General features: G+C 53.2%; 2 protein-coding genes across 9 annotated transcripts; both read right to left on the reverse strand.

The window, feature by feature from the left end:
- Positions 1-464: 464 nt before the first annotated feature.
- On the reverse strand, positions 465-11,380 carry Puf60 (poly(U) binding splicing factor 60). Of its 8 annotated transcripts, XM_075959594.1 has the most exons (13): positions 11,275-11,339; positions 9,849-9,968; positions 7,990-8,091; positions 5,798-5,893; positions 5,603-5,692; positions 4,674-4,724; positions 2,473-2,634; positions 2,298-2,390; positions 1,962-2,175; positions 1,688-1,878; positions 1,419-1,554; positions 995-1,230; positions 465-908 (listed from the first exon to the last, which is right to left on the reverse strand). In XM_075959594.1, the coding sequence occupies exons 2-13, from the start codon at positions 9,849-9,851 to the stop codon at positions 609-611; spliced, it is 1,674 nt and encodes a 557-aa protein (XP_075815709.1). In that variant the 5' UTR covers positions 9,852-9,968; positions 11,275-11,339; the 3' UTR covers positions 465-608. The 8 variants fall into 8 exon arrangements, with proteins under 8 accessions (XP_075815709.1, XP_075815707.1, XP_075815712.1 ...); XM_075959592.1 differs by lacking the exon at positions 9,849-9,968 and having other exon boundaries at positions 11,275-11,380; XM_075959597.1 differs by lacking the exon at positions 4,674-4,724.
- A 5,280-nt stretch (positions 11,381-16,660) lies between these two features.
- Positions 16,661-22,472, reverse strand: Nrbp2 (nuclear receptor binding protein 2). The gene is made up of 18 exons (XM_075959598.1): positions 22,151-22,472; positions 21,599-21,721; positions 21,430-21,531; positions 21,245-21,334; positions 21,038-21,078; positions 20,844-20,938; positions 20,697-20,720; positions 20,544-20,627; positions 20,406-20,461; positions 20,230-20,325; positions 19,702-19,834; positions 19,486-19,588; positions 19,346-19,396; positions 19,132-19,267; positions 18,428-18,481; positions 18,283-18,346; positions 18,145-18,200; positions 16,661-18,058 (listed from the first exon to the last, which is right to left on the reverse strand). The coding sequence occupies exons 1-18, from the start codon at positions 22,277-22,279 to the stop codon at positions 17,990-17,992; spliced, it is 1,506 nt and encodes a 501-aa protein (XP_075815713.1). The 5' UTR covers positions 22,280-22,472; the 3' UTR covers positions 16,661-17,989.
- Between the last annotated feature and the right edge of the window lie 1,832 nt (positions 22,473-24,304).

Consider the following 24,304-nt stretch of genomic DNA (forward strand, 5'->3'; position numbering starts at 1 on the left):
ACCGCCGCCGCTGCCCGCGACAACCGCCCAGCCGCGCAGCCCGCCGGGAAGCCTAGGCCCGCCCTCACTGCTTAAAACTGCAATTCCCAATAGACCCCGCGGTATGGCGCCTCCGACGACCCGTAGCCGCCTCGCGCAGAGCATGTCGGGATTTCCGGCTCTGGCGTGACACAATAGCTGCGATAACGTAGATCCCGGCTGATAGCGTACCGCGAACTCCCTTGGTCCTAGATCCAATGGCTCTCAATTTAAACCTCTCTCAGCACTATTCACGTGAGCGAGAACTGTAAGCCAACACCGCCCACAAGTGGAACTAAAAGCAAGCCCCCTACCCCCACCGCTGCCCTTCCGTTCACGCCTGCGCAGTATGCTTAACATCTTCCTGGTCACTGGTGCCCTGTCAAGATAGACAAGACACTCCACACGCAGCAGCCTTGGGTCAAGGGACCAACTTCAGACAGGGATTCAGGGCCAGCAGTATCTGCACCTTTATGTACACTACAGCGTGGGCTGGGAAGAGTGCCTGGTCCCAAGGACACCACTGTTAACACTCTACAGAACCCAAAGGAAATAAGGGGGAAGTGCAAGTCCAGGAAAGGGGGCCAAAGTCACGCAGAGAGGTCGCTGTTATCAAAACGCTCCTGGTCATACACTTCAGCCACCACCTTGCGGCCAGCAAACCAGCGCCCATTGAGGGCCTGGATGGCCTTGTGAGTCTCTGAGGCCATGGAAAATTCCACAAAAATCTTCACGATAATCTCTGCATCCTCCTCCTCGCCCTGCTTTTCTTGGTAGATAATGACCCGGTTCACAGCACCAAATTTGCCACATTCTTCTGTCACCTCTCCCTCCAGGTCATCGTCGATGTCCTTGGGGTCCACCATGTTGCGCAGAACCATCACTGTGGACTGTGAGAAAGGGAAGTGAATGCTGTGGCCTATGGACCACACTCGACCCATTCTCCCTAGAGAGGCACTGGCACTGCACCACCTACCTCCTGTTTTCTGAGAAGCTTCTGCATGACCATGTGGCGAGCGCTGCTGCCAGAGATGCTCATGTGCTCCTGCTCACTCAGCATCTCTGGCCGCTCTGACTCAGGAAACAGTTCCTCCTCTTCTTTCTCTTTCTTGGGCTCTAATAGCCCCAGCGTTGGCGGGCTGGCTAGGATGGGGTTCACCACGCCCACAGAGGGGATGGTGACTGGAATGGGTGGGCGGGCTGGGGTCACACCTGCAGCAAAACCAACCAAGTTCAATAGTCACACATACACCCTCCTTGAGGAGTAGAGCGCTGGCTGGCTATAGCTATAGCCAGCCTGCCCTGGGTTAAAAGGGTTATACTGAAATGAAGTATGAGTTGGGAAGCTGAAGACAGCCTCAAGGTGAGGCGTAAGGAATGGTGGAGAAACTCATACTCACCTGTAATGACTCCAGGAGCCTGGGCAGCCATGACAGCCTGGGGAAGAGCCCCTAAGGGCTGGGCCAGTGTCAGTGCTGGGGACACTAGTCCTGGTGTAGCTAAAGTACCCAGCACTGCTGCTCCAGCCACTGCTTCCTGCAACCAAAAGGCAACCAGTCACTTTCTAGTCTGGCTATCTCTACCCAAAACCATTTAAAGAGCCAGTTCCCAAAGGATCAGTGTGCCTATCCACCCACTGTCAAACCCACACCACTGCACCAGCTCTCACCTGAGCTGTAATCTTGGCTGTGGCTGCAGCTGCGGCCACAGCAGCAGCAGGCGGGAGACCTCCAGGCGTGGCAGGTGTTAGCAGGGGCATGGGGGGTGTGACGGCCTTGCCCACCCTCAAGTACTGGCCACCCAGATCAAAGAGGTTCATGGAGGACACAGCATCCTGGGACGACTGGGCCTTCTCATATTCTGCAGGGCAGGATGAGCAGTGAGGAAGGCCAGCCCCAGTACCAGGTGGGCTCCCTCTTTTCCTTGTCTCTCCCCAAACTTACCAATAAAACCATAGCCCTTGTGCTTGCCAGTTGTAGGGTCCCGGGCCAGTGTACAAGACTTGATCTTGCCAAAGGCTTCAAATACACTTTTGATGTCATCATCAGAGAGGTCCTGATGTACAGAGGCCACATAGATGCGATTGAAAGCCCTAGCCTCCTCAGCCAGCTGGTCTATGATGGGTTGAGCCTGTCCTATGTTGCTGGGTCTGCCCACCTATAGAAGAGGTTAAGAACAAAGTCTAGCATCGGCCTACGCCTGTGGTGACTGTCTTATGTGAGCACACAAGGACTCATTTATTCTCAGCTCTAGGCCCCAAGACCAAACCATGTCGTTACCTTGATGTTCCTGCCCCCAAGCATCACTGAGTTCATCTGCTCCAAGGCCAGCTGTGCAGCTTCTGGGACTTCATACTCCACAAAGGCAAAGCCCTAAACACAGGGAGTTGCCATCAGCCCAGGAAAGCAGATAGGAGGGCAAGCTAGGGCACTGGGGTAACTCCGATCTGCTTACCTTGTGCTTCATTGTAACAGAGTCCCAGGACATATCAATGCTCTTGATGGGGCCAAAGGGAGCAAAGGCCTGGCGAATGGTGTCTTCCCCCAGCTCGTAGTAGATGGAACCCACATAGACCCGGCACATGATAGCCAGTGCCCGCTGCCGCTGAGCTGCCATCTGCAGCAGGACAGAAGGAGAGAGCCACTGGCTTGTCAGGAAGGCAGGAGACTCAGCAGCCCTCTCCCATCCTGGCCCACCCGCCCAGCTCTGCTGTGGGAAGGGCTCCCCACGCAGCAGTGAAGTGCAGGCTGGGCTCTTGCAGCCAGGGTTTAGGGGTCAACAGGACCCCACCCCAAGGAAGGCCAGGCCCAACAGCAGGACATGGAAGTACCCAACCCACCCAGGTCCCAGACAGACTATGGCAGCAGAGCTGACAGGTGGTCAGAAGCCAAGGCTGAATGAAAGCTCTGTAATTCAGCCCATTTCTCCAGTCTGGGGGCCTGGTACCTGGGCTAGGTTGGGAGATCCTCCCACTAGTCCAGCCAAGTATTGGGACAGAAGAGGGAAGGAGGAGCTGTCCAAGCCAGAGACACCTACTGGCATGGAGGCCAGAAGAGAGGGTGGCAGAAGACAGGGCAGCCATTGCCCAGAAGAGATCCCAGGGAAGGAATTTGGGAGCCCAGACAGGGGCGCTCTGGAGAGAACAAGGAGCAAGCTGCTCATGCAGGGAAACATAGGTGAGGACTCAGTATGCTCTACACTCTCCCATCCCAACACCTCCCACAAAAAAGAGCTGCTTGGAGCACATGACTGTAGCCACAAGAGCTGGCCCAGGTAAGAGCATCACAAGGCAGCAGAAAACCCAATGAAGAAGCCTCAGGGATCCTTGGGGCTGGGAAGCTGGCAGGACTAGCAGTGAGCTGGGCCACTGCAATGAGGGACCTCCCCGTGCCCTGGGAAAGGCTCCCTCCAACACTTTATAGATGTGCCAGGCAAGGGGTTCTAGAGCCACAAGTAGGGCCCCACAGGCCTGGCAGGGCCTTATTCCTTAACACAAACAAGGGCTCCTCTCACCCTAACAAAGGTCCCAGTGGCAAGAGACCAGTTTACTTCTTTAGACATTAGCGGGCCTAGGTTAGTCCAGTCTCCCTGAGAGAGAGGACTAAAAGGTCCACAAACACAGGACTCACCCAGGTGGGGCCTATCTTTCCTCACATTAGGAGTTCCCTGAATTGGGGGCCAGTCCCTCAAACTGGCTCCTGAGAAACCTCAGGCTCTTGCCCAGATGAAGGGCCGCAAGGGTAGAGCCACCCCTTCTCTAAGCCCCACAAAGACATGAAGCTACAACTGTCCTTCAGGCCACAGTTGACAAGAGAGTCTAAGTCTTCCCTTCAAGGTGAGACTGACCAACTACAGGTATCTCTGACCACATCTCCCAGGACTCCTCAGAGGGTCAACAGCTCCCTATCAGACAGGTGCTTCCCAGAGTATGTCTCAAATATGAGGGCAACTCATCCAGGGATGGCCCTCCAAGTGAATACCCCAGAGAATGAGCCATGTCTTTCCCACAGGATCTCCCCAGGATAGGGCCTGGCCACTTCAACTTGCCTCTGGGCAAGGAAGAGCCATCTCCTTCCCAGACTCCTCTGTTTACTGCAGCCATGGCCACATGACATCTACCCCTTGCTGAGAGCTAGGTCTGTGACCCAAGTTGTTGTATGCCCTTCCCTCTCTTGCTCACTCAGGTCCCCAGCCCACACCCCATCCATCCATCCTCCCTCCAGAGTATGATGGGGCCACAGTTAGGACCCCTCTCTTATCAGGGGCCTGACCCCAACCCAAGAGCCCAGGCAGCCTGGAGACTGTCGGAACTGGAGGTCCACAGGTACATTCCCCACGTGGGGTGACAAGGCACATATGAGCCTGGCATTGGCAGCTACCCTCCCTGGCTGGCTGCCGCGGCTGCCCTCCGCAGTTACCTGGCCGGTTAGTTTTAAGGTGGGCCCTCAGAGCAGATGAAGGCCTCCCCAGGGGCGGTCCCAGGGTGAGTGCCCACACACCACTGGCCCCACCATGCCTGGCGCTCTGCTGTGCTCGTCCAGAGCTGGCGGGCAGGGCCGGCCAGGGGAGCAAGGTCCCCAGCAGTGGGCTTCACTGCCCCCCTCTAGCCCTGACTAAGGACATGAGCCCCAGAAGAAGTGAGCATTTCTATTGACCGATTGCAAAGGTGAGAGAGGATCTCCAAAGCCCATTGTCACTGCTGCCATCTGAAAGACAGTAAAGACAGAGTTCAGTCTGTTGGAGCCGAGCAGTCTCCCGCTCTCGTCAACACCTCACGCAGACAGCAGCAAGGCGCGGAGTCCCCGCCCTGCCAGGGAGGCCCGCCTGCCTTCCCACACTGCTGGTCACTCTGGCTGGTCACTGGCACCTGCCCAGGGGGGGCTTCAGAGCCCCAGGTGCCCCGCCCCACAGCCTTTGCAGCAAGACCGGCGAGGGCAGAAGGAAGGGAGGAGAGGGATGGACAGAGCACAGTGAACAGCCAGTATGAATATTTGAGGGCTGGACCTGGGGGAGGGGAAGGCTCAAGGCCCAGGAACCTGTCAGCTTCACATAGGCTTCTTCCCACAGATATCACAGCCTCCAGCCTAGAGTAGGGCCCAGTGGAGCATACCCCTAGACTGCTCCTTCAGTCGAGGGCCCAGGGATAAAGGCCTGACCATAGGGGCAGGGAGGATCACAACCTACATGCTGCCACCATGGCTGTGCACAGCCTGGGTGACAAGGGTGTGATGGAGACCCAGAGGCACCAGTGGGAAGACCAAGAAGGAGAACTGGGCAGAGCTACAGAGAAGGAGTGGGAAGGGGGTGAAGGGGCCTTATCAAGCAACAGGAGGAAAGGCCAGGCCACTCATGCCTCAGAGAGGACCCTGGTGGTCCAGAGAATGAATCTTGAGAGTCTGAGAGTGATAACACCTTCTGGGGGCAGTCGGCCACAGGCACAGGAGGAGGCAGAGAAGAGGAGGAGATGGTGGAGGTAGTGGGAAGGGGCAGTGGAGGCTTCCTGGCCCAGGCTGGGCAGGAGGGCCTCCAGCAGAGCCAGCCCCAAGATAGTGGCAGTGGCGTGCAGAAGGGTGGAGGGGCTCACCTGCAGGTTGGTGAGCTGCTGCTGCTGGTGCGCGATGGTCTGTTTCACCAGTACACTCTTGATGCTCTGCTCCATTGCATATTTCTTGGCCTGCAAGAGATGGTAGTGAGGAGCACTGGGGAGTCCAGCCTGAAGGGGGATGGCCTGCCTCACCAATCTTGGCTGAGCAGTTGTGCCCAAGAGGTGCACTCTCACCTTCTGGAGGGCCTCCTGTTGCTCGGGCGTCAGGGGAGGCAGCCCCAGCTTGGTGCCTGTGCTTTGCCCATTCTCCATCTTGATAGAATCTGCGCCCTGGAATAGGAAACAAAGGATTTGTTCAGCAGTAAACCAAAATTTCTCATGTCCTAGAAGCCCCACAGGCCCTCTATCCCTAGATTCTTAAACCAATAGGATCTAAGCCCCAGTACAAGCTACCTCCTGCCTGGTTAGGATGTAGGTCTTCCCTTCAGACACCAATATCCCCATTTAGGCTTCTGTCACAGTCATGACTCATGGGTGGGACACATTAAATCAGGCAGGTACCCTGTAGGACTAGCAGCACAATGGACTTCTTATGCAACTAACACAGGAGATCAGTGTGCCTACCCCTTGTTGACAGAGACCCTAGAGTCTCTGTCCCAAGTCCTGAGGAACAGCCAACTTCTGCTGTGCTCCAGAGCCCAGAGAGCAGAACCAGGATCAAAGATTCATTACTTACAGGCTACCTAGCACTCTAACCTCTTGGTTTCCTCAACGGCCCTTCTCAGGTCCTCAGGCCACCCCAGAACAAGGCAAGGGGCCTCTCTCCAATAATGCCCATTTCAGGCCTCTCAGAAAGGGTGAGTGTTACTCCTCAGTTCATGAGCCCTACAAGGGGCTACAGTCCACTTCAGTACATTAACAGTACTATATGTCATGTGTTCAGCATACCAGAAGTCAGGTACAGAACAGCACTCTAGCCAAATAAATGTAGAACACATGACAGTAGCTAGGGGAGGGCTTGAGACTTGGCTGTAGACATGATCGAATGCTACGAGAATTGTTTATATTACTCCTATCAAGGCCATTTTCAAGCTGTTTGCAGGAGAGGGAAAGAACCATGTAAACAGGGAAAGCCCAATGTCAGAGCCAGCAGACCCTGGGAGTAACAAACAGAGCCAGCACACATTTCCAACCAGTTTAAAATACCTCTGGGGACTCTTCTAGGCTTTCAGACACAACCTTTGAGAGCAACAGCAGAGAGGAAGGCCCACAGTATAGCATAGGAGTAACAGGCAAGGATTGAAGTACAAAAGAGGCAGGCAGGGTCTGGCTGAGTCAAACCCCATGAACCCCATCATGGATGCCAGAGTGCTGAGTTTCTGGTCAAGGGTCAAAAGGCAGGGAACTTATAAGACCCCCCCCCCTTCCCCGGGGCAGAGTCCCAAGAAGATCCCAAAGTCTCTCAAGAGATGGAACCAAGGACTGCAGTCTGGCTCATATTAGAAGTGTCCTCTGCCCTCTCTGGCCCCAGGCCTATGAGGCTGTGACACTAGAGTAGGCTGTCGCCATGGAAATAAATGCCAGTTTTTCTTGGGCCCCCTAGAAACTTTTCAATCTCTTCTTTGTCTTGGTGAACAAAAGGCCCTTCTCCCACCAACCAATGGCATACTGGCCAGCCAGTCAGGACAGAGAGCTTCAGCCCCCACAAAGTCCCAAGATCTAGGCTGCATACCAAACATCTCTGTCTGGCCCCCCGACACAAACACCAGTGCCTGGAAGGCCTAGTCAAAGGCCACCACACTATCTTGTTGAAACCTTGGGGGACTCTGTAAAGGTGGGAATAAAGAATCTATCACCTAGCAACAACAGAGCCCAGCTTCACATCCCAGAAGACTTACTCCCATGGGCCAGTGACTAGAGAACAAAATCCATCCACACCCACATAAGCTCAAAGAAGCGGGGGGTGGGGGTTCCCCAAGACTTGTGTGCTTTGACTTACATGTTATTTTGTTGTTTTACTTACATGAAAACAAAGAGCTAAAATGAAAATCCCTATTTCTGGCTCTAGACACAACACTGCCATTCGGAAACAGAGGACCCATCCTTCTGCACAATGCTAATGGCTCAAAGCCAGAATCACTGAGGGCCGGACTGTAGTTATTCCCATCATCTCCATCTCCTCCCCCTGCTGCCTGGCTAGCCAACTGCCAGGCCCTGCCAGGCATAGGCTAGATGGACTCTCACAGGCAAGAGACAAAACAGAAGCAGGCCAAGGCCCCAGTCCTGTGGACACTGTCTACCCAGAAGGCAGAGGCTGGTCACTGGAGTCCCCCACCACAAGTCCAATTTGCCCCAGTTGGGTCTCTCTAGGCCCAAGGATACATGGGCAGTCAGGCAGGCCTGAGGGAAATGATGTTTAAGGTTACCTGTGGAGGTTTCCATTTGTCTCCTGCTGCCACCACTGCCGCCGCCGCCGCTGCGGCTGCTGCCGCTGGCTCGGACCCCCCTCCTTGTTGGCCATTGACCTGCTGCAGACAGGAAGGAGATGTAACCAAGAGTCAAGCACACCCATCACCCAGACCCTCTCATTTTCCAAAGCTGAAGGCTGCCTTCCTCATCTAGAACAAGGGAGGCTGGGCAAGGGCTTAAGGTCAGCTGAGTTTATTTCCAGCATCAATCCCACGTTGTATTGCCCTTATACCTTCTACCCTGCCAGCACATATGCAGCCACCCAAGGTACCGACAGAAAGCAGAGCAGCAGCTGGAGCAGGCCCAAGTTGACAGTCTCTCAGGAAGGGACAAAAAGAAAAGGACAGAGAGCAAGCAGTGTTCCAGCCCAAGGCCAAGGAAAGCCACCCTTTTCTGCTGACAGATTGAGCCAGATTAGATGACAGGGTGACCAGCTGGCTGTATCCTCTCATCCTTCCCCAGGCAGCAGGAGCACTGCTTCCATCAAGCTTTATACACACTTGGGCCAAGCCTCTAAGCTCAACCTTTATTCCAGTAATTCCACAAGCTCTGCTCCAATCTAGGCTTCCCTCATTCAGCAGCCAAAGTGCAAAACTGCCCTAAGAAGACAGCTGAGAACTTAGTTCTCTACACTGGTTAAGACCCACCCTAGGAGACATAGAGAACACTGGTATCCAAAGGCAGTGCTCAGAAGATGGAAGAGTGGCCCCTGCCACCCGACAGACCTTGGCAGAGGTGGGCAATATGGTAAGGAGTAGAATGATGTGATGGAAGAGCCTTAAAACCTACCCCAGGTTCTCAGGGATTGCAGTGTGAACAGAAGTCAGAAAGTGCTTTCACTACCATCAGCTCAAGAACATGTTCCTCATATATCAAAAGACAGAGAGATGGTTGTGCCCAATCTTGGAGACAAAGCCAGAGGCTGGCCAACTTGGACAAGATGGGCCTTTCAGGTCATCAGACTACTAAAGACGGGGAAGCCTAGTATACTGCAAAGACTATGGCTGACCCAGCCTGTACCTAGAGCTGCTCCCGGTGCTACCCATATGAATGTGCACTACTGCCTAGCTCAGCTCCACTGTGACTTAGAAATGATATTCCAGAGAAAACTAATGGAAGTGTCGACTCCTTGGCATAGACACCCATAGAACAGAAGCTGCTTCAACACCCACAGAGAAAGCATGCTTCTGGCACTAGCCAGACACCAGTGAGAAGGTTGAATATGGGGCTATGTATAACTTCCTGCCTCTCCAGGAAAAGGATAGATAGTGCCGAAATCCACAGACAATGCATATAAGCATTCCAGGGAAAGCTTGCCTATGGACACTACAAAAGAAAACCATCCAGTTTAGCCCATTTACTCCAGGAGAGAGTTCTCCAAGAGTCTAGAATTCTGTTTTAATCAGTCACCGGAAGCATCTAGAGAAAACTATCATTTGTTAACTCAGCTAGTCACTAATACGCATCTCAGCAAATTGTCCCAGGAAAACCAGCAGGCCTTGTAGTCACAATGCTCCCCAACCCAGGCAGAGTGGTGCATCAAGAGAGGGGGAGCCCCCCTGAGGGACAGTGATGCTGAGCGTCTCTGGTGCACAAGCCAAGCTCTGCCCTTCACCAGCTCAGAACAAAGAATTACTTCCATTATAAGACACATTAAATAACCTGAGGCAAATCACCTAAAATCTAGGCCTCAAGCTCCTCTTGTGCAGGGAGATGGCCTATCTCTCAGGCATCAGCGAAGATTTTACAGAATCACCTTCCATGAAGTCCCTTAGTGTGTGGGAAGTAAGCCATAGGTTCTAGCAGTTATTAGTACCATTGATAGCAGTGCCAGGCCCCTAGAATGGGACTGGCTGCAGGACGCTGTCTTCCATCTGTCCAGGTCCCTTCACAAGGTGCAGTGCTGCTTCCTGGGTAGCCAGGCTTGTACTGAGCACTGTGGATGCAGCAAAACAAGGAAGAGAGAGAGACAACTCCAGGGGCCTCATAGTCAACTAATGGCAAAGACTATTCAAACTGCTTCAATGGTGAGACTTACTGCCCGTGCCCATCTCGAGCCCATCTCAACAATGACACTACCTGTCTGGCACCGCGCTATGGTAGAGCTGACCCCCCCCCCCAGCTAACCTTTCAGTCTGCATGAATGCCAGCGGTTACTCAGACACAAGGCCTCCACTCTCCTCCAGTGCTGTTCAGAGTATCTCAGACCTTGTCTCTCTCCTTTCTATCACCTGACAGGACTGTCACCTAGTACTCAACAATCTGTCTCTCCACAAAGCCCATTTGCTCCTGTAGCTTCAAGCAGCAGAGCATGGTTTTGTTTTGTTTTTTTTTTTAAAGTTAGCCACGATGTGAGTGGCACACACTAGATCTATCCCTCATAAACTGGGGCAAGAGCCCCTTTCCAAGTATGAGGGTGCAGCTCCCAGCAAGGGCCGAGCAATGGCAGCCTGGGTCTAACTTGGCCCTATGAATCCTGCTTAAGTCTTCCCAGACCTCGCTCCATCCTTCTTGGTGAGGGTGGCACTGAATAAAAAGCTGGGCTGCAGTGGGGTGAGGTCCAAGAGATACATGGTTCCTAAGACTGAAGTGGGAAGACCTGTGGCAGACACTCCCGGAATATTCCTGACTGACCAGGGAGCAAGCTGAGCGGAGGCTCGCCAGCACAAGACTGGGTGAGCAGAGTCTTAGGACGCCACAAGACCTGCGGCCAAGGCAGGCACTGACTCTTGGGTTCTCCAACAGAGCCTGGGGAAGAATGATTGCTCGAAAGATGTGGGAGGATTGTGGGGTAGCAAAATGGGAAACCCGCTTCTCTGTGCACCACGGCGCAGAGCAAATGTCATGGGTCCGCCCCTCCCGCGTCCCCAACACAGGCGCAGTCGCGGAGGCCCAGAGCAGGCGCCACGGCTCCCTGACGCCGCCGGCCGCCTAGACAGCTGTCGCCCAACCTCAGCAAAGCGAGGACCGCCCTGCGAGGGACCCAGCTGGGCCGCCTGCGGTCGGCCCACCCCGCCCAGCCGCCGGAAACTGGAATCCTCGAGCCGGAAGCTACAGCTACAGTCGCGGCAGCGGCCGCACGCGCCCGCTCCGCCCCCGCCCCGCGTGCCGGGGGCCACAGGAGGGTCCGTGTGAGGCCCGGTCAAGCCGCTACGCACCCAGGGGCCCTCCGCGTCCTGGCCCGGCCTACGACTCATTCCCACCAGCTGACTGCCGCCCCCGGCCGCGAGGGACTCACTTACAAGAGCTATAGTCGCCGTCGCCATCTTGCGTCCGTCGCGGCCGCCGCGCGCGCCACAAGCCCCAGATCCCTCCGCAGTCTCGCGCGATCTGGGCACCGGACGCGGAATTCTCGCGATAGACCTTTCCCTAGCTACGTGGACGGAGACCGGAACGCATTTCCGGGGCGGAGCAGGCAGTTAACTCACCGGACTAAAACTGAACGGAGCGGGGCGGGACCGGGGCGGGACCGGGGCGGGCGGGAGTGTGGGAGTGGCGGCCCGGAGAGGCCTGCGGAGTTCGGCCTGTAGCGTTCTTAAATCAGTTCCGTCTGCCTATTTTACCAGCACAGTTATTTTGGTTAAATCCCCTCGCAGAAAGCAGCGGAAAAGTGCGGCTGATCTCTTCTCGACTCCGTCCGTTGACATCTGAGACAAGAAACAAAAGAACTGCTGCATCTTTGTTTTGTCCGTCTCTGAAGTCAGAAGTCTGCATTTATTTGGAAACACAATCTCTTTCCTTGTGAACGAGTAGCCTTTTAAAACGGGTGACATGCCGGTGGACCCAAGAGATGATTCCCCAGCCAGTTGTGTATACAGTCCTGTGGGCACGCTGGTCCCCAAGTCCTAAGTTGTGTATGTTTAAACCTGTATGATCATCTGTGCTGTGTGCGGAGGAGCTGCTCTGACGTTTGTCTTGAGTTTCACCGAGTCCCAAAGCTGCCTGCAAAACATCACCAAATAAGCTCAGGCACCTTTAGCTGCCCCAGATAGCCATTCTGCTTTCCACCCCGGAAAATTTTATAATTTAATATAGAGATCTCTAGCAAAATAAGGCAGAATGTTTTCCTCCCCTTACGGAGTCCCTTTGGTAGCACAGGAGCTATATTGAAAACAAACAAAACCTAAGAGGGCGGAGAAATGAACTGCTGGGGAGTTGGGGAAGGGTGGGCGCTACTTTTGCAGACTGGTTTATGACGGTTGTGTCTGGAATTTCCGGGAAAAGCGCAGATAGGAAAAAACAAAAACGTAGTTGCCTCAAGACTTCTGCCCCTACCACATGGTGCCAGAAGGCCTGGTTCTGCCAACAGTGGCTGCAAATTAGCTTCGCTCTGGAAAAGAAGCACTGAGACCCAGCTTAGCATCTCATTATTTGTTTATTTTTATTTTATTTATTTTTTGGTTTCTTCAAGACAGGGTTTCGCTCTAGTTTTAGAGCCTGTCTTGGAACTAGCTCTTGTAGACCAGGCTGGCCTCGAATTCTCCAAGATCTGCCTGCCTCTGCCTCCCAAGTGCTGGGATTAAAGGCATACACCACCACCGCCCGGTTTAGCATCTCATTCTTAAGCACAACGAGCCAACCAGAATCACCAAGCAAGGAAGGGTGAGGAAATAAGATTCAGAAGGAACCAAGGCAATAAATGAAGCAAAAGAATAAGAACAGTAATTGAAATCAGTTGGTAGTGGCACATGCCTTTAATGATAGCACTTGGGAGGGAGGCAGAGGTAAACCAATCTCTGAGTTGCTGGTCTACAAGAGCTAGTTCCAGGACAGCTAGGAATGTTACAGAGAAACCTTGTCTTAAAAGACAAAACAAAACAAACAAACCCTGAGAAAGCAGTATAATCAAAGATACCCAAAAGATGTTGCATTCCAAAAAAACAAGAATATAAAAACCACCAACTGAGCTGGGCGGTGGTGTCATCTGCCTTTAATCCTACTCTGCAGAGTGAGTTCCAGGACAGGCTCCAAAGCTATACAGAGAACCCCTGTCTCAAAAAAGAGACCACTGACTGAAATTTCTTCCAAAGAAAAAAATGAAAATGGCCCAAAGGTGATGGCGACACACACATTAATCCCAGTACTCAGGAGGCTGAAACAGGTAGGTCTCTAAATTCAAGGCCACTCTGGTCTACAGAGTGAGTTTCAGGGCAGCCAAGAAACCCTGTCTTGAAAAACTAAAAGCAAATATGAAAGCAAGCAAGTTAATAGATTGGAAAATAAAGTTAATCTGAATGTGGTGGTACATACGTTTGATCCCAGCGCTCAGACTCAGGGCAGGGGCAAGGCGGATCTCTATAAACTGGATGCCATCCTAGTCTACCTTTCCAAGTTGTTTAGCTCTGATAGCCAGATATTAAATAGATCCTATCTCAGCCAGGTGAGGGCAGTGGTGGCATACCTCTTTAATCCCAGCATTTAGGAGACAGAGGCAGGTGGAACTCTGTGAGTTTGAGGCCAGCCTGGTCTACAGAGCAAGTTCCAGGACAGCCAAGGTTATTTACACAGAGAAACCCTATCTTGAACAACCAAAATAAAATTAAAAAAGAAAAAGAGAAAGAAAACAAAACAAAGTTGAAAGGTCCCCCCCCAAAAAAAATAGAAACTGTAATCACATTGGTCAGTATTCTCCAAGATTTAAAACAAGATGGGCCTACCAGAACCTCTGAAAATGGTGCAACCCCCAGCCCAGGATGTTGAGTAGGCTGGATCTTACCACCAGGGAACCACCAGGGGTTCCACCAGGTTCCACCAGGGGGAACCTCAGGCACCACCCTCTTGTGGTAGCTTCCATTGATACTAACGTACAACACTTTTCAGAAATGTCTTTCGCAAGCTGCTAAAACCTCTAAATTCACTGAGATGTTGAATTTGTCTTCTTTAGAAGAACTAGCCAGAGGAGACTGCATGGTGACAGCATTTGACGGCTTCAGCTATCTTATGAGTCAGCAAAGAGTTAATGATTTAGCAAAAACAGCTTCTGAATGCCTGCTCCACACATGGCCCAGCATCTGGTTGCCCCCACTCAGATTTTCCTGTCCTTGCTTTACTTTCACTCCAAAGAACCTGTATTCACTTATAATGGCGTGGTCCAGCCTATAAACACCACTGTTTCAGAGGTAGCTGAATTAGGTTTTCTGTTTCTTTTTCCCAGACTGGGTTTCTCTGTGCGTCTCAGGGTTTCTCTGTGTGTCCCAGGCTGTTGTGGAACTAGACCGTAGACCAGGCTGGTCTCCAGCTCAGAGATCTTCCTGCCTCTGCTTCCCAAGTACTGAGATTAAAGGTGTGTACAACCACAGTCCAGCTTGGACCAGGTTCTTAGAGTTACCAATGGGGAATGTCCCTCTCCTGAGTCCTACGCATGTAAAATACCTGAACCTCACAATTTCACAGAATTGCTTTTGAAAATAAGCCTTGTCTCCCTGCTCTACCAGAAGCTACCCTGGCAGGGGGAAGCCCAGATCAGTACCTATTCCAACTGATGGGAGGCGATACAGAAACCCAAAGACAAACACTCAGCAGAGAGAGCACCCAGACTGGAGATCTCCATCAGGCTCCTCCCCTTGGAATCTGGGAAATGCCCGAGGAAGAGGGAGAAGGAACCAGAGGAGGTGGAGGACACCAGGAGAACATGGCCCACAGAATCAACTAAGTAGGACTCCTAAGGGCTCAGAGAGACTGAAGCATCCATCACAGAACCTGCATGGGTCTGCACTAGGTCCTCTGCATATATGTTATTGTTATTAGCTTGGTGTTTTTGTGGGACTCATATAACAATGGGAATAGGGGTGTCTCTGACGCTTTTTGCCTGTTCTTGGGACCTTTTTTCTCTTACTGGGTTGCCTCGCCTAGCCCTTATATGAGGGTTTGTACCTAGTCTTACTGTATCTTGTTATGCAGTGTTCCAGAGATATCCTCAGAGGCCTGCTCTTTTCTGAAGGGAAACGGAGGAGTGGTGGATCTGGAGGGATGGGGAGATTAGAAGGAGGGAAGAGGAAACAGCGATTGGGATATATTGAAAAAAAAAAGAAGTCTTCACTTCTGCCCTTAAGCCCTTTCATGATCAGCTCATGCATCCATGTGTATACACATAAACAGATGATAAATAAATGTAAAACAATAGGGACTACAAATATACACCTCAATAATTTATCTAGGAAATAGAGAAATCAATAAACAATTTGCTAAAATGTCATTTTTCTTTCTTTTTTTTTGTTTACAGTGGTGAATTCTTGATAATTTCCAAAACACTGGGCAAAGAAAGGGCAGGAGAGACAGAAGCGCTCTTACAGAAAAGGTCAGAACTCAGAAGCATCGCAATTCCTGGAACTAGAAGAATGTAACCTGACACCCTTGAATCTTGAGGATTCTCAGCTAAGCAAACTTCTTGTACCCTGGTACATTTTCAGTCATGTATAAGACTAGAATAAGGACAAACAGACAAAGGTTCCATAATTTCCCATATATTTTTCTCGGGCAATTTGAAGGCGTTCCTTTTCAGGTGCCATAAATCAAGGAAGAAGAACGCATGGGCCCAGAGAGAAGAGCATGCCATAGAATCCTGGTGCAGGGCAAGACATGCTGCTACCTGAACTACAATACAGGACAAGAGAACAGCAGAGAGCCTGTAAAAGGAGAAACAGTGGCCGGTCATACTTGGTCCTAAATATTGAGAGGACCCCAGTGATGAATTAATGGCAAACACATAGCTAAGGCTAAGAGCTGGTGAGAGGTTCAGCAGGCGAGGGGCTCGGCACCAAGCCTGATAAAGTGGGTTCAATTGAACCCACATGGTGGAAAGAAAACAAACTCCCACAGATTGCCTTCTGACCTTCTTCTGTGCTATGGTATACACACACACACACACACACACACACACACGCACACGCACACGCACACACACACACACACAGAGAGAGAGAGCCAAATGAATGCTTTAAAAAAACGAAGCAAAAAAAGAAAATTATTAACTTCAGAGAAAACAAAAAGTTGTGCAAGAAAGAAACTATAGCTTGGGACACCTTGTTCCTTGCTGAGACCGGCACTAATTAGACTGATACTCAGACAGCTCTGATGCCCATCAGACTCATAGGATGCTGGCTCAGAGGGTGGGCAGGTGACTAGCCTGACAAGTTGCCATGTGGGAACACCTAACATATAAAAAGCAATAAACAGGACCCAAAGCATGCTAGTGGCATAGCATGGTGGCACACACTTTTAATCCCAGCACTGGGGAGTCTGAGACAGGTAGATCTCTGAGTTTGAGGCAGGCTTGGTCTATGGAGTGAGCTCCAGGCTGAGGCTAAGAGACTGAAATTTGTGGAAAATCAGGGCAGAAGATTGTACTTGCTTTTTACTATTGACCCTGTGTCCCCAACAATTCAACTTCTAAAACAATATGCAGTACGGCAAGGTGGCTCACACCTATAAACACTGCACAGGCCAGGTCTGGATACTGAGTTCCAGGCAAGCCAGGTAATGGCAGCAAAACTGTATCTTATCTCTAGAAATAGAGATAAGCTGAACAGAGACAAGATAAAGTACAGCACAGACGCCTTGGAGTTCAATTTAATCACATGTACAGTCTGTTACGGATTTTCCAAATAAACTATGTCAGACCATGCATAATCAGTGTTCATTCAGTTTATTAGCTGTCCCATGACAAATTTGCTTTATTTTAGGTTTTGGTTTTGGTTAAGATGGTATGGTAGGCAACACAGCAACACCCCCACCCTGCGTGTGCCCACGTCCATTCTCTTAAGCACCAAACCCCAGGATGATTAGTCTCCGTAGCAAAAGGTGCTCTGTAGGTGTGATTCAGCTACAGGCCCTGAGGGGGTATCATCCTAGATTATCTAGGTGGGTCCAACCTACTCACAAAAGGCCCCAACCTTCCAGGCAGTGGAAAACCAGACAGCTAGTCCATGACACACATTCAACCTGACGCTGCTGGTCTTGAAGGTGGAGGGAGAATTAAGAAAAGTTGGTGGCTTCTAGAAGCTGAGAAGGGTTCTTAGTTGGCAGCTGTAAAAAAGTAGGAATTTCTGCCTTACCACGGCAAGGAAGCGAATTCTACCAGTAGCTTGAAGGAGCAGGAGGTGAGCCCCATCCCCACTCTACATCCCTCTTCCAGAAAGGACTTCAGTCACAGATGACTGGGTTTTAACCTAGTGGGAGCCTGTATCAAACTTCTGATGTACAGAACTGTATTAGTGTTGTCTCAAGCCACTGGGTTTGTGACAAACGTGACAGCAGCAATGTGGAACTATTAATAACACAGTAGTGTCTTTCCTGGTTTCATATATGAAGAACTGTTTAAGAAGGAACTTGAGTGCATTGAATTTATACATACATTTAAAAAGCATTTAAGACTTTAAATTTGAAGTTGGAAGACAGGCAGTTCACGAATGAAGAACAGAAAGATCCTGCTGATCCTGCTGGAGAACTCTGGGGAGGACACAGGTCCTGGTCTCAAGTGTGTGGAAGATCAGTGAGAGGGGGCTCAGGACAGGTATGCATGGGATTGGGATTGCTCTGGGTAGGACCAGGGATCCAACTCCAAGCTCTCTAGACTCTGAGTCTCCAGCCAAGTCTGGTCTGCCTGATGCCCAGTATTGCATTTGACACCTGAAGGGGCTCTATTACTTTTGAGTTCAGGCTCCTTCCCTAGGGTTTCTATGTCACCTGAATGTATGGCTGTTGTCCAATAGAGATGGGGAAGTTCCCCTAAATGACCTGTATCCTCCACTCCCATTCAGGCTTGGGACTCCATCACCACCCCAGGACCCACACTGCTGCAGAAAGCTGGGGTGGGGGGAGGTGTCTTCACTAGCAGGGCCTGTGTTCACTGGCTCCAGGAAACACAGGCAGAAGGCAGCTCTGAGCAGTATGGCACTCTTTGCCAAGTGGACAACCCTGAGCCCTGGTATCCCTGCTGGGCTGCCAGGACTGGGAAGGTCAAGCCTGTGTCCCACGGTACTTGAGAAAGGTGGTCTCCAGGAAGGCTGCTAGCTTTGTCCGGTCGTCCTGCAGTGGATGGGTAGGGGACATGGGAGTCGTGGGCAGCTCGTGCCACCCTGCACCTTTCCAAACCTGCAGTGCACCCCGCCTACCTCGTGCAGGAAGCCATAATGCACTAGTTCAGCAGCAAGGTCCTGGGCACTGTCGGCTGAAGAGAGGACAAGTGAGTGGTGGCACCAGCCAGCGCCCGCCCGAGCCCCAGGCCGCCACCTGGTCCCCTTTCAGCCTACTTGGGAGCAGGTCATAGGTCAGCTGCCGATGCAGGCGGTCCTCCAGCACCAGAAGCAGAGTGAGCTGTGGATGCGATGGCATGGTCAGCACACCAGCACTGATTCCTCCCCAGCCCCCGGAGCCCTGCCCAGCACCCTTGCTCACGTGCCACCGAGCCTTGTCCTCGCTTCTCTCCAAGTTGCACTGCATCTGGACCACCTGAGGGCAGGGAAGTTACATTAGCCACTCAGGACCGCTTAGCAAAGGAGCCCAGAAAGATCAGCAGAGATTCAAAAACGCTAAGCATCTCCAAGGGACGCCCAGAAAGCTCATCTCATTGCACCAGCACTGAGGTGTCAGCAAAGGTTTGGGTTTGAGTACTGAGTGGTGAACAGAATGCCTTGAAAAGGGTGGGGAGGGGAATTGCTGTGTCCCAGGATGTGACTGCACAGAAAAGCAAGATGCCAGCAGGCCAGGAGGCTGGAGCTCACACCGCCTTCTAGTCACTCTCTGGGCAGCCAGGATCCAGGACACTTTGACTACTGGCATTTGAACTTAGGGTGCACTGTGGAAGGAAGGAAGGTGATGGCTCTGGGTCCCGCTGAGGAATGGACATGGCCAAAGCCTCCGGAATGGGGTGTGCAACAGGACGGGGAAAGGGCTGCAAAAGCAAGAAGCCTTGGGGAAATGGGTGTCTCAGCTTGATTACAGTGTCCATAAAGCGGTCAGCTTGGGTTTGGTCTCTGGCAGTCTGGAGGAGAACTGGGATGGGGAGACAGAGCCCCCCACCCCACCCAGAGAAAGGCACCCATTATCTGGCTGTGGACAGTTCTGAAAGACAGCACAGTTTAACAGAAGTCAGGACTCACCTTCCTGGTCTCTGAGTCAAAGGGTTCTGGGGTTGGGGTTTTGACCTTCTGGGCCTCCTCCGGGGGTGGAGCTAACACACGGGGAAGTCCCAGGGGCCGGGCAGCCGCAAAATTCATCAGTGGGTAGATCCCATTCCTGGAGATATACCAGGGGGTATATAGCTGGGGGCTCAGGCCTGACAGTGATTTTCCTCAGTCTCATGCCAGCTCTCACCTGACATCCTCTAGGAATTTGTCCAGCTCCAAGAAGGAGACCTCTGAGTACCTAGAATGGAGTAGGTAGTACATGAGCGGTGTCAGGCTAAAGGCTAGCCAGGCATCTAGTAGGGAAAGTCTTATGTGGTCACTGCTCACCGCCACTGCATTGGGGGTCCATGGGGCTGGGGCATCTCAGCCAGGACGGCGTGCAGGTCCATTGCCTTGGTCTTTTCCTCTACCACATTTTCCGGCATGAGGTCTGTGAATCACAAAAAATGCTCAGGGAGATGGACCCAAGCCAAGGGTCCTGCAAAGACCCTGCCACGTTCTGACCCCAGGCTCCTGGTCCACCCTAGCCCTTCTGCCCCTCACACTGATGCTGGATGAAGCAGTGGGCTGCCAGCAGCTTCAGCGAATGCACCTCGAAGAGCACTCGGTGGAAAAGGAGGTTGTGGGCAGAGGGCCGGCGGGCAGGGTCCCGGGCCAGGCAGGAGAGGATGAATTCCTAGGTGGTGGAGAGGAGAGGCGGGAGGTAGGTAGAAGATCCTTGCTCTAGAGGAGGTCCCTGAAGACCCTAGACCCCAAGGGTCCAATCACCACATCCTCCCTCCTCAGTGGTGCCGCAAAGCCTTCCTGTATGGATGCAGAGAAGAGGAAGGCTTCCCATTAGCAGCTCAGGATCTGATGCTGTAAACTTGGGCCCCGAATACCCAAGCTCTACTTCCAGTCACCCTTGTGAAATCTGAGTCCCACGAGCCTTTCTTCCGTGTAGGCCTTAGTGCAGCAGCTGGTATACTCCCAAATGCACTGATTAGGCTAGACTTCTAGCTGTCCAGAGCACTTCAAGGGCAAGCTGAGGCACCTGCAGCCCATCCCAGAAGAGCAAGGTAAGCTCCTCACCCGCATGTTGGGGTCACTCAGTGAGTGCCTGGCTCGAGCAATAGCCTCCTCGGTGACCCTGGTATCCCCATTGGCTTGGATCTCCAGTACAGCCATCTGGGTAGAGGGACAGATTAAACATGGTGAGATGGGTTGGAGCCCAGGGGAGAAGAGGCTATGTCGAGAGTGGCCAGTACCTCCAGTGCACACATCCCAAAGGAGAAGATGTCCACTGCAGTCCCATCATTGACCTCTGAAATGGGAAGAACAAGGCAGGGATGGTCAGTCTGATGAGCCTGCAGGTCAGGTGCCCTAGAGAACCATAAGGAACTCACCGCCATACTCTGGTGGGAAAAAGTGCAGGTTTCGAAGTTCCTCCCGCTCAGCGCGGATGGGGCTCCGGAGATCATCAGGAAGTGCTAAGGAAGAGCGCGGGGCTGAGCAGATCAGTTTCTCCAAGGTCCCCACACCCCAGAGGCCCCACGCACCATTGGAGAAGATGCGGTACCACACTGCAATGGCCAACACGGAGAGAAAGAGCAGGCGTCAGAAGGCTGGCACACTGGGCAATCTCTGCCCTGGGTTCCCGCAGGTTCCCCAACCCTGCCCGCTGTCCCGCCCAGCCTCGCCAGCACCAGAGCCGATCTTGATGAGGCCATTGTGCTGAATGAAGATGGTGTCGCTGGTCAGATTCCCGTGGATGATGGGGGGACTGCAGGCGTGCAAAAAACTGCAAGCATAGAGGAAGGGAGGCAGGAAGAACGGGGTCAGAGGGCACCGGAAAGGTGCAGAGCAGGGGGCAAGCGCGTGGGCAAGTCCGGGTTCTCACCTGAGTGCCGACAGGATCTGCGTACACCAACGCTTCCAGGCCTGGCAGCGGACGCACGACTCCGTCGGGTGGGCACCGAAAGGCTGCTGAGCCTGCGGAGCCCGCCCGCTACCCCACTCCTGTCCCGAGGTCACTCTGAACCCCCCACCCCACGACTGTTCCTAAGTTTTTCTGGACTCCCTTCAATCCCTAGCCCACTCCCCATACCCGGGCGTTCATGGCCTTGTGATTCTTCTTGGTCTTTTTGAGGAACTGCTTGAGGCTGCCAGACGACACGTATTCTGTGATGAAGATGACCTGCGGGCAGGCGGGCTCCGCCGTTGCGGGTGGGTCCCCATGCTGCCCCACCCAGCCTGTGGCTTCACTCCGCCCTACACCCGCCCCTAGCTCACCCTCGCGCGGGCCTCAGAGGCGTCCAGCCAATACTTGTGCAGCTTGACGATGTTGGGGTGGTCCACCAGCGCCAGCTGCTCAAACATGGTCTGGATCTTCTCCTAGGGAAGGAGGATGGTTGTGGGGGCAATCACGATATGGAGCAAAGGGGGTATGAACAGGCCTCACCTCATGGGCCGAAAAGGCCTTCCTATCCCCGAAGTGGAGTTCGTTCCACACCACTTCTACCCCCTCTTCGGTGTCCATGGCCAGAAAGGTGCTCTGAATCCCCGGCATGTTTCCTTGGTTCACCTAGGTGGGAAGGATGTGTGTCCCAATACGAATAGAGTCAGGGTGTGGACGTGGTCCCTGCCACCTTCCCCCAACCATGAATGTGCTGCCAGCCCTGCCCAGCTCAGAGGGAGAGCTGGGGGTGGGTGAGGCTGGGGATCTACCCTCTAGGAGGATAGGGGTGGTGTCCAGGGGTGGACCAGGATGTGAAGGTTGAGGACGATCCCCGGAGGGGTAGCAGGGGATCCAAGAGGCACGTGGAGGTGGTCCCAGGATGACAGTGGTGTTCAAGGAATGGGGGTTTCTCACCAGGGCGTGGGGCCAAAGGGCTCCGAGGGCCTCCAGAGGCCAGGGTGTCAGGGGAGACCTTCAGGCTGCCCGGACCCCAAGGGCCCCGTGGCCTCCAGCCTTAGGCTTCGGGACGGCGGCGTCACCCGCACCCGTGCCCACCTGCTCCCGCCGCTTCTGCCAGCGGCCACACGGGCTCTCCTCCAGGATGTCGCTCTCGTCCTCGCTCTCGTCCTCCCGCTCCCGCTCGCGCTCCCGGCCTCGCCTTGGCGCCGGCTCCGGGGCCGCCATGGCTCGGCGGGCCCAGGCCGCCGCCCTCCGCGTAAGCCGTCGCCCCGCTCCCTCCCGCCCTGGCCCAGCGCCCGGCAGCCCAACCTGGAGCCCAGCGGAGCAGCCGCCGCTAGCCCTCGTAGGCTCCGGGAATTGGGAGGTGCGGGCTCGCAGCGGACCCAAGGGAGGAGCGGCCCCGCCCCTCCGGAGCCGCCTCTGCGGGCCGGAGCTGGATTGTAGCTCTACCAAGGGTGGCAGAGCACCGCCCCGGTCACGCCCCATCCACCCAGACCACTCCTGCTCCTCCAAAAGCTCCGCCCCGAAGAGACGCGCCCCTCAAAGGCACCGCCTATTCCTGCGGAGGCCTCTCCTAGGCTACCCCAGGCAGCTGTGCTCTCCCTGCGCAGCGCGCCTTGGCTGGCCTCCTCTGGAACCACTCTGGCCAACTGTTGGAGCCAATTCTTGCACTGCATCCCGATCCTGCTCCTATTACACATGTCCGAACTCGGCCCGACATAGAGAACCTGAATAGGGCAGCAGGGGTCAAGGGCATCTGGGGGCAGGCACTTAAGTGGCAGGAGGCCATATGGTTTCAGAAACGGGGCCAGCTCTCCCCTCCGGTAGCCAGGGAAACACAAGGAGAGCACCACTAAAGGTGGCGGATGAGCACACCAGCACACTGGAAAACTGACAGGATGCACTTCAAATCCTGACCACCTGTCTGCCCGCCCTGGCCCAGAATTCCAGCCTTCTCTGTCAGTGAATAAACCCACTTTGCATAATGGCGAGTTCCTCTTCTCTCCCCAGATGTGACCCTCTCCTTTCCACTATGGGCTCCCTTGAAGCAGTGGAACCACGAAGAGGGAGCATTTCTCACTTGCCACATCTAGCAGAATTCCCTAGAAACCTTTATTCACCCTCTCTGCCCTCACCCTCACAAGCCCCTCCCACCTACCTTCACCGCCCCTTGCCATAGGGAGACCATAGCCTGCCTGCCCTCCAATTTGAACTCCAGCTGGAGCCTGACCAGCTCTGCTCCCTCTGCTCCTGACTTCTATCATCGCCTGCTCAGAATGCTGCAGCTTGCCCTGGTGGCCTACCCAGCCTAACCTGAGCAGGGCTGGCCACAGAAACCAGAGTAGGGCCAGTGCTTGGAAGACAATTCCCAAGTCCCCAGATCCCCCTACTTATATCTTATTAACCAGTGCCATAGCTACCCCGGAGGTCTGAGCTAAGAAAGAAAATGATGAGGAGCCCTGGACCACAGTGTTAGCAGAGTCTCTTGAGGGTTCGGAGACTGCAGACAGGATCCAATGAAAAACCCACGACATTGAAGGTTCGTCAGTTAAGAGTACTTCTGCTCCTACAGAGGACCCAAGTTCAATTCCTACCACCTACAAGACCGTTCACAGCTACTTGTTACTCCATGGGATCTGATGCCCTCTTCTGGTTTCCATGGTACCAAGCACACACAGTGATACACGTACATGTATGCAGTCACTCACTATTACATACATATAAAATAAATCTTAACATGCCACAGCACCAAGGCTAGTGGCGTTCATACATTATTGCTAGCAGAAATGCATGTTGTCTAAGAACCGATGGGGAGAGGGCATCTGAATTCCCTCACAGGCTTCCCCTAGGCTCCTTCCCACATGACTTCTACCAATGTGTTTTTGGTTTTTTGTTTGTTTGTTTGGTTGGTTGGTTGGGTTTGTTTTGTTTTTTGGTTGGTTTGGTTTTTCGAGACAGGATATCTCTGTGTGACAGCTCTGATTGTTGTGAAACTCACTCTGTAGACCAGTCTTGCCTTGAACTCACAGAGATCTGCCTACCTCTGCCTTAGGGATTAAAAGTGCTCCCCACCACACTCAGTTTCACCACTGGTTTTCATATGCAGCCTGTGTGGTGACCAAACCTGCCCTGGGCTCGGACTGTTTGCAGGACTTGGCAGGCTCATCTCTGAGGGCTCTTCGCTCTGACTGTGTCTTATGCATTCTCTGAGTCCGCCTCCTTCCAGTCTTGACTCTGGGGTCACATCTC

This window comes from Microtus pennsylvanicus, chromosome 2 (assembly GCF_037038515.1).
Source record: "Microtus pennsylvanicus isolate mMicPen1 chromosome 2, mMicPen1.hap1, whole genome shotgun sequence".
Lineage (NCBI taxonomy): Eukaryota > Metazoa > Chordata > Mammalia > Rodentia > Cricetidae > Microtus > Microtus pennsylvanicus.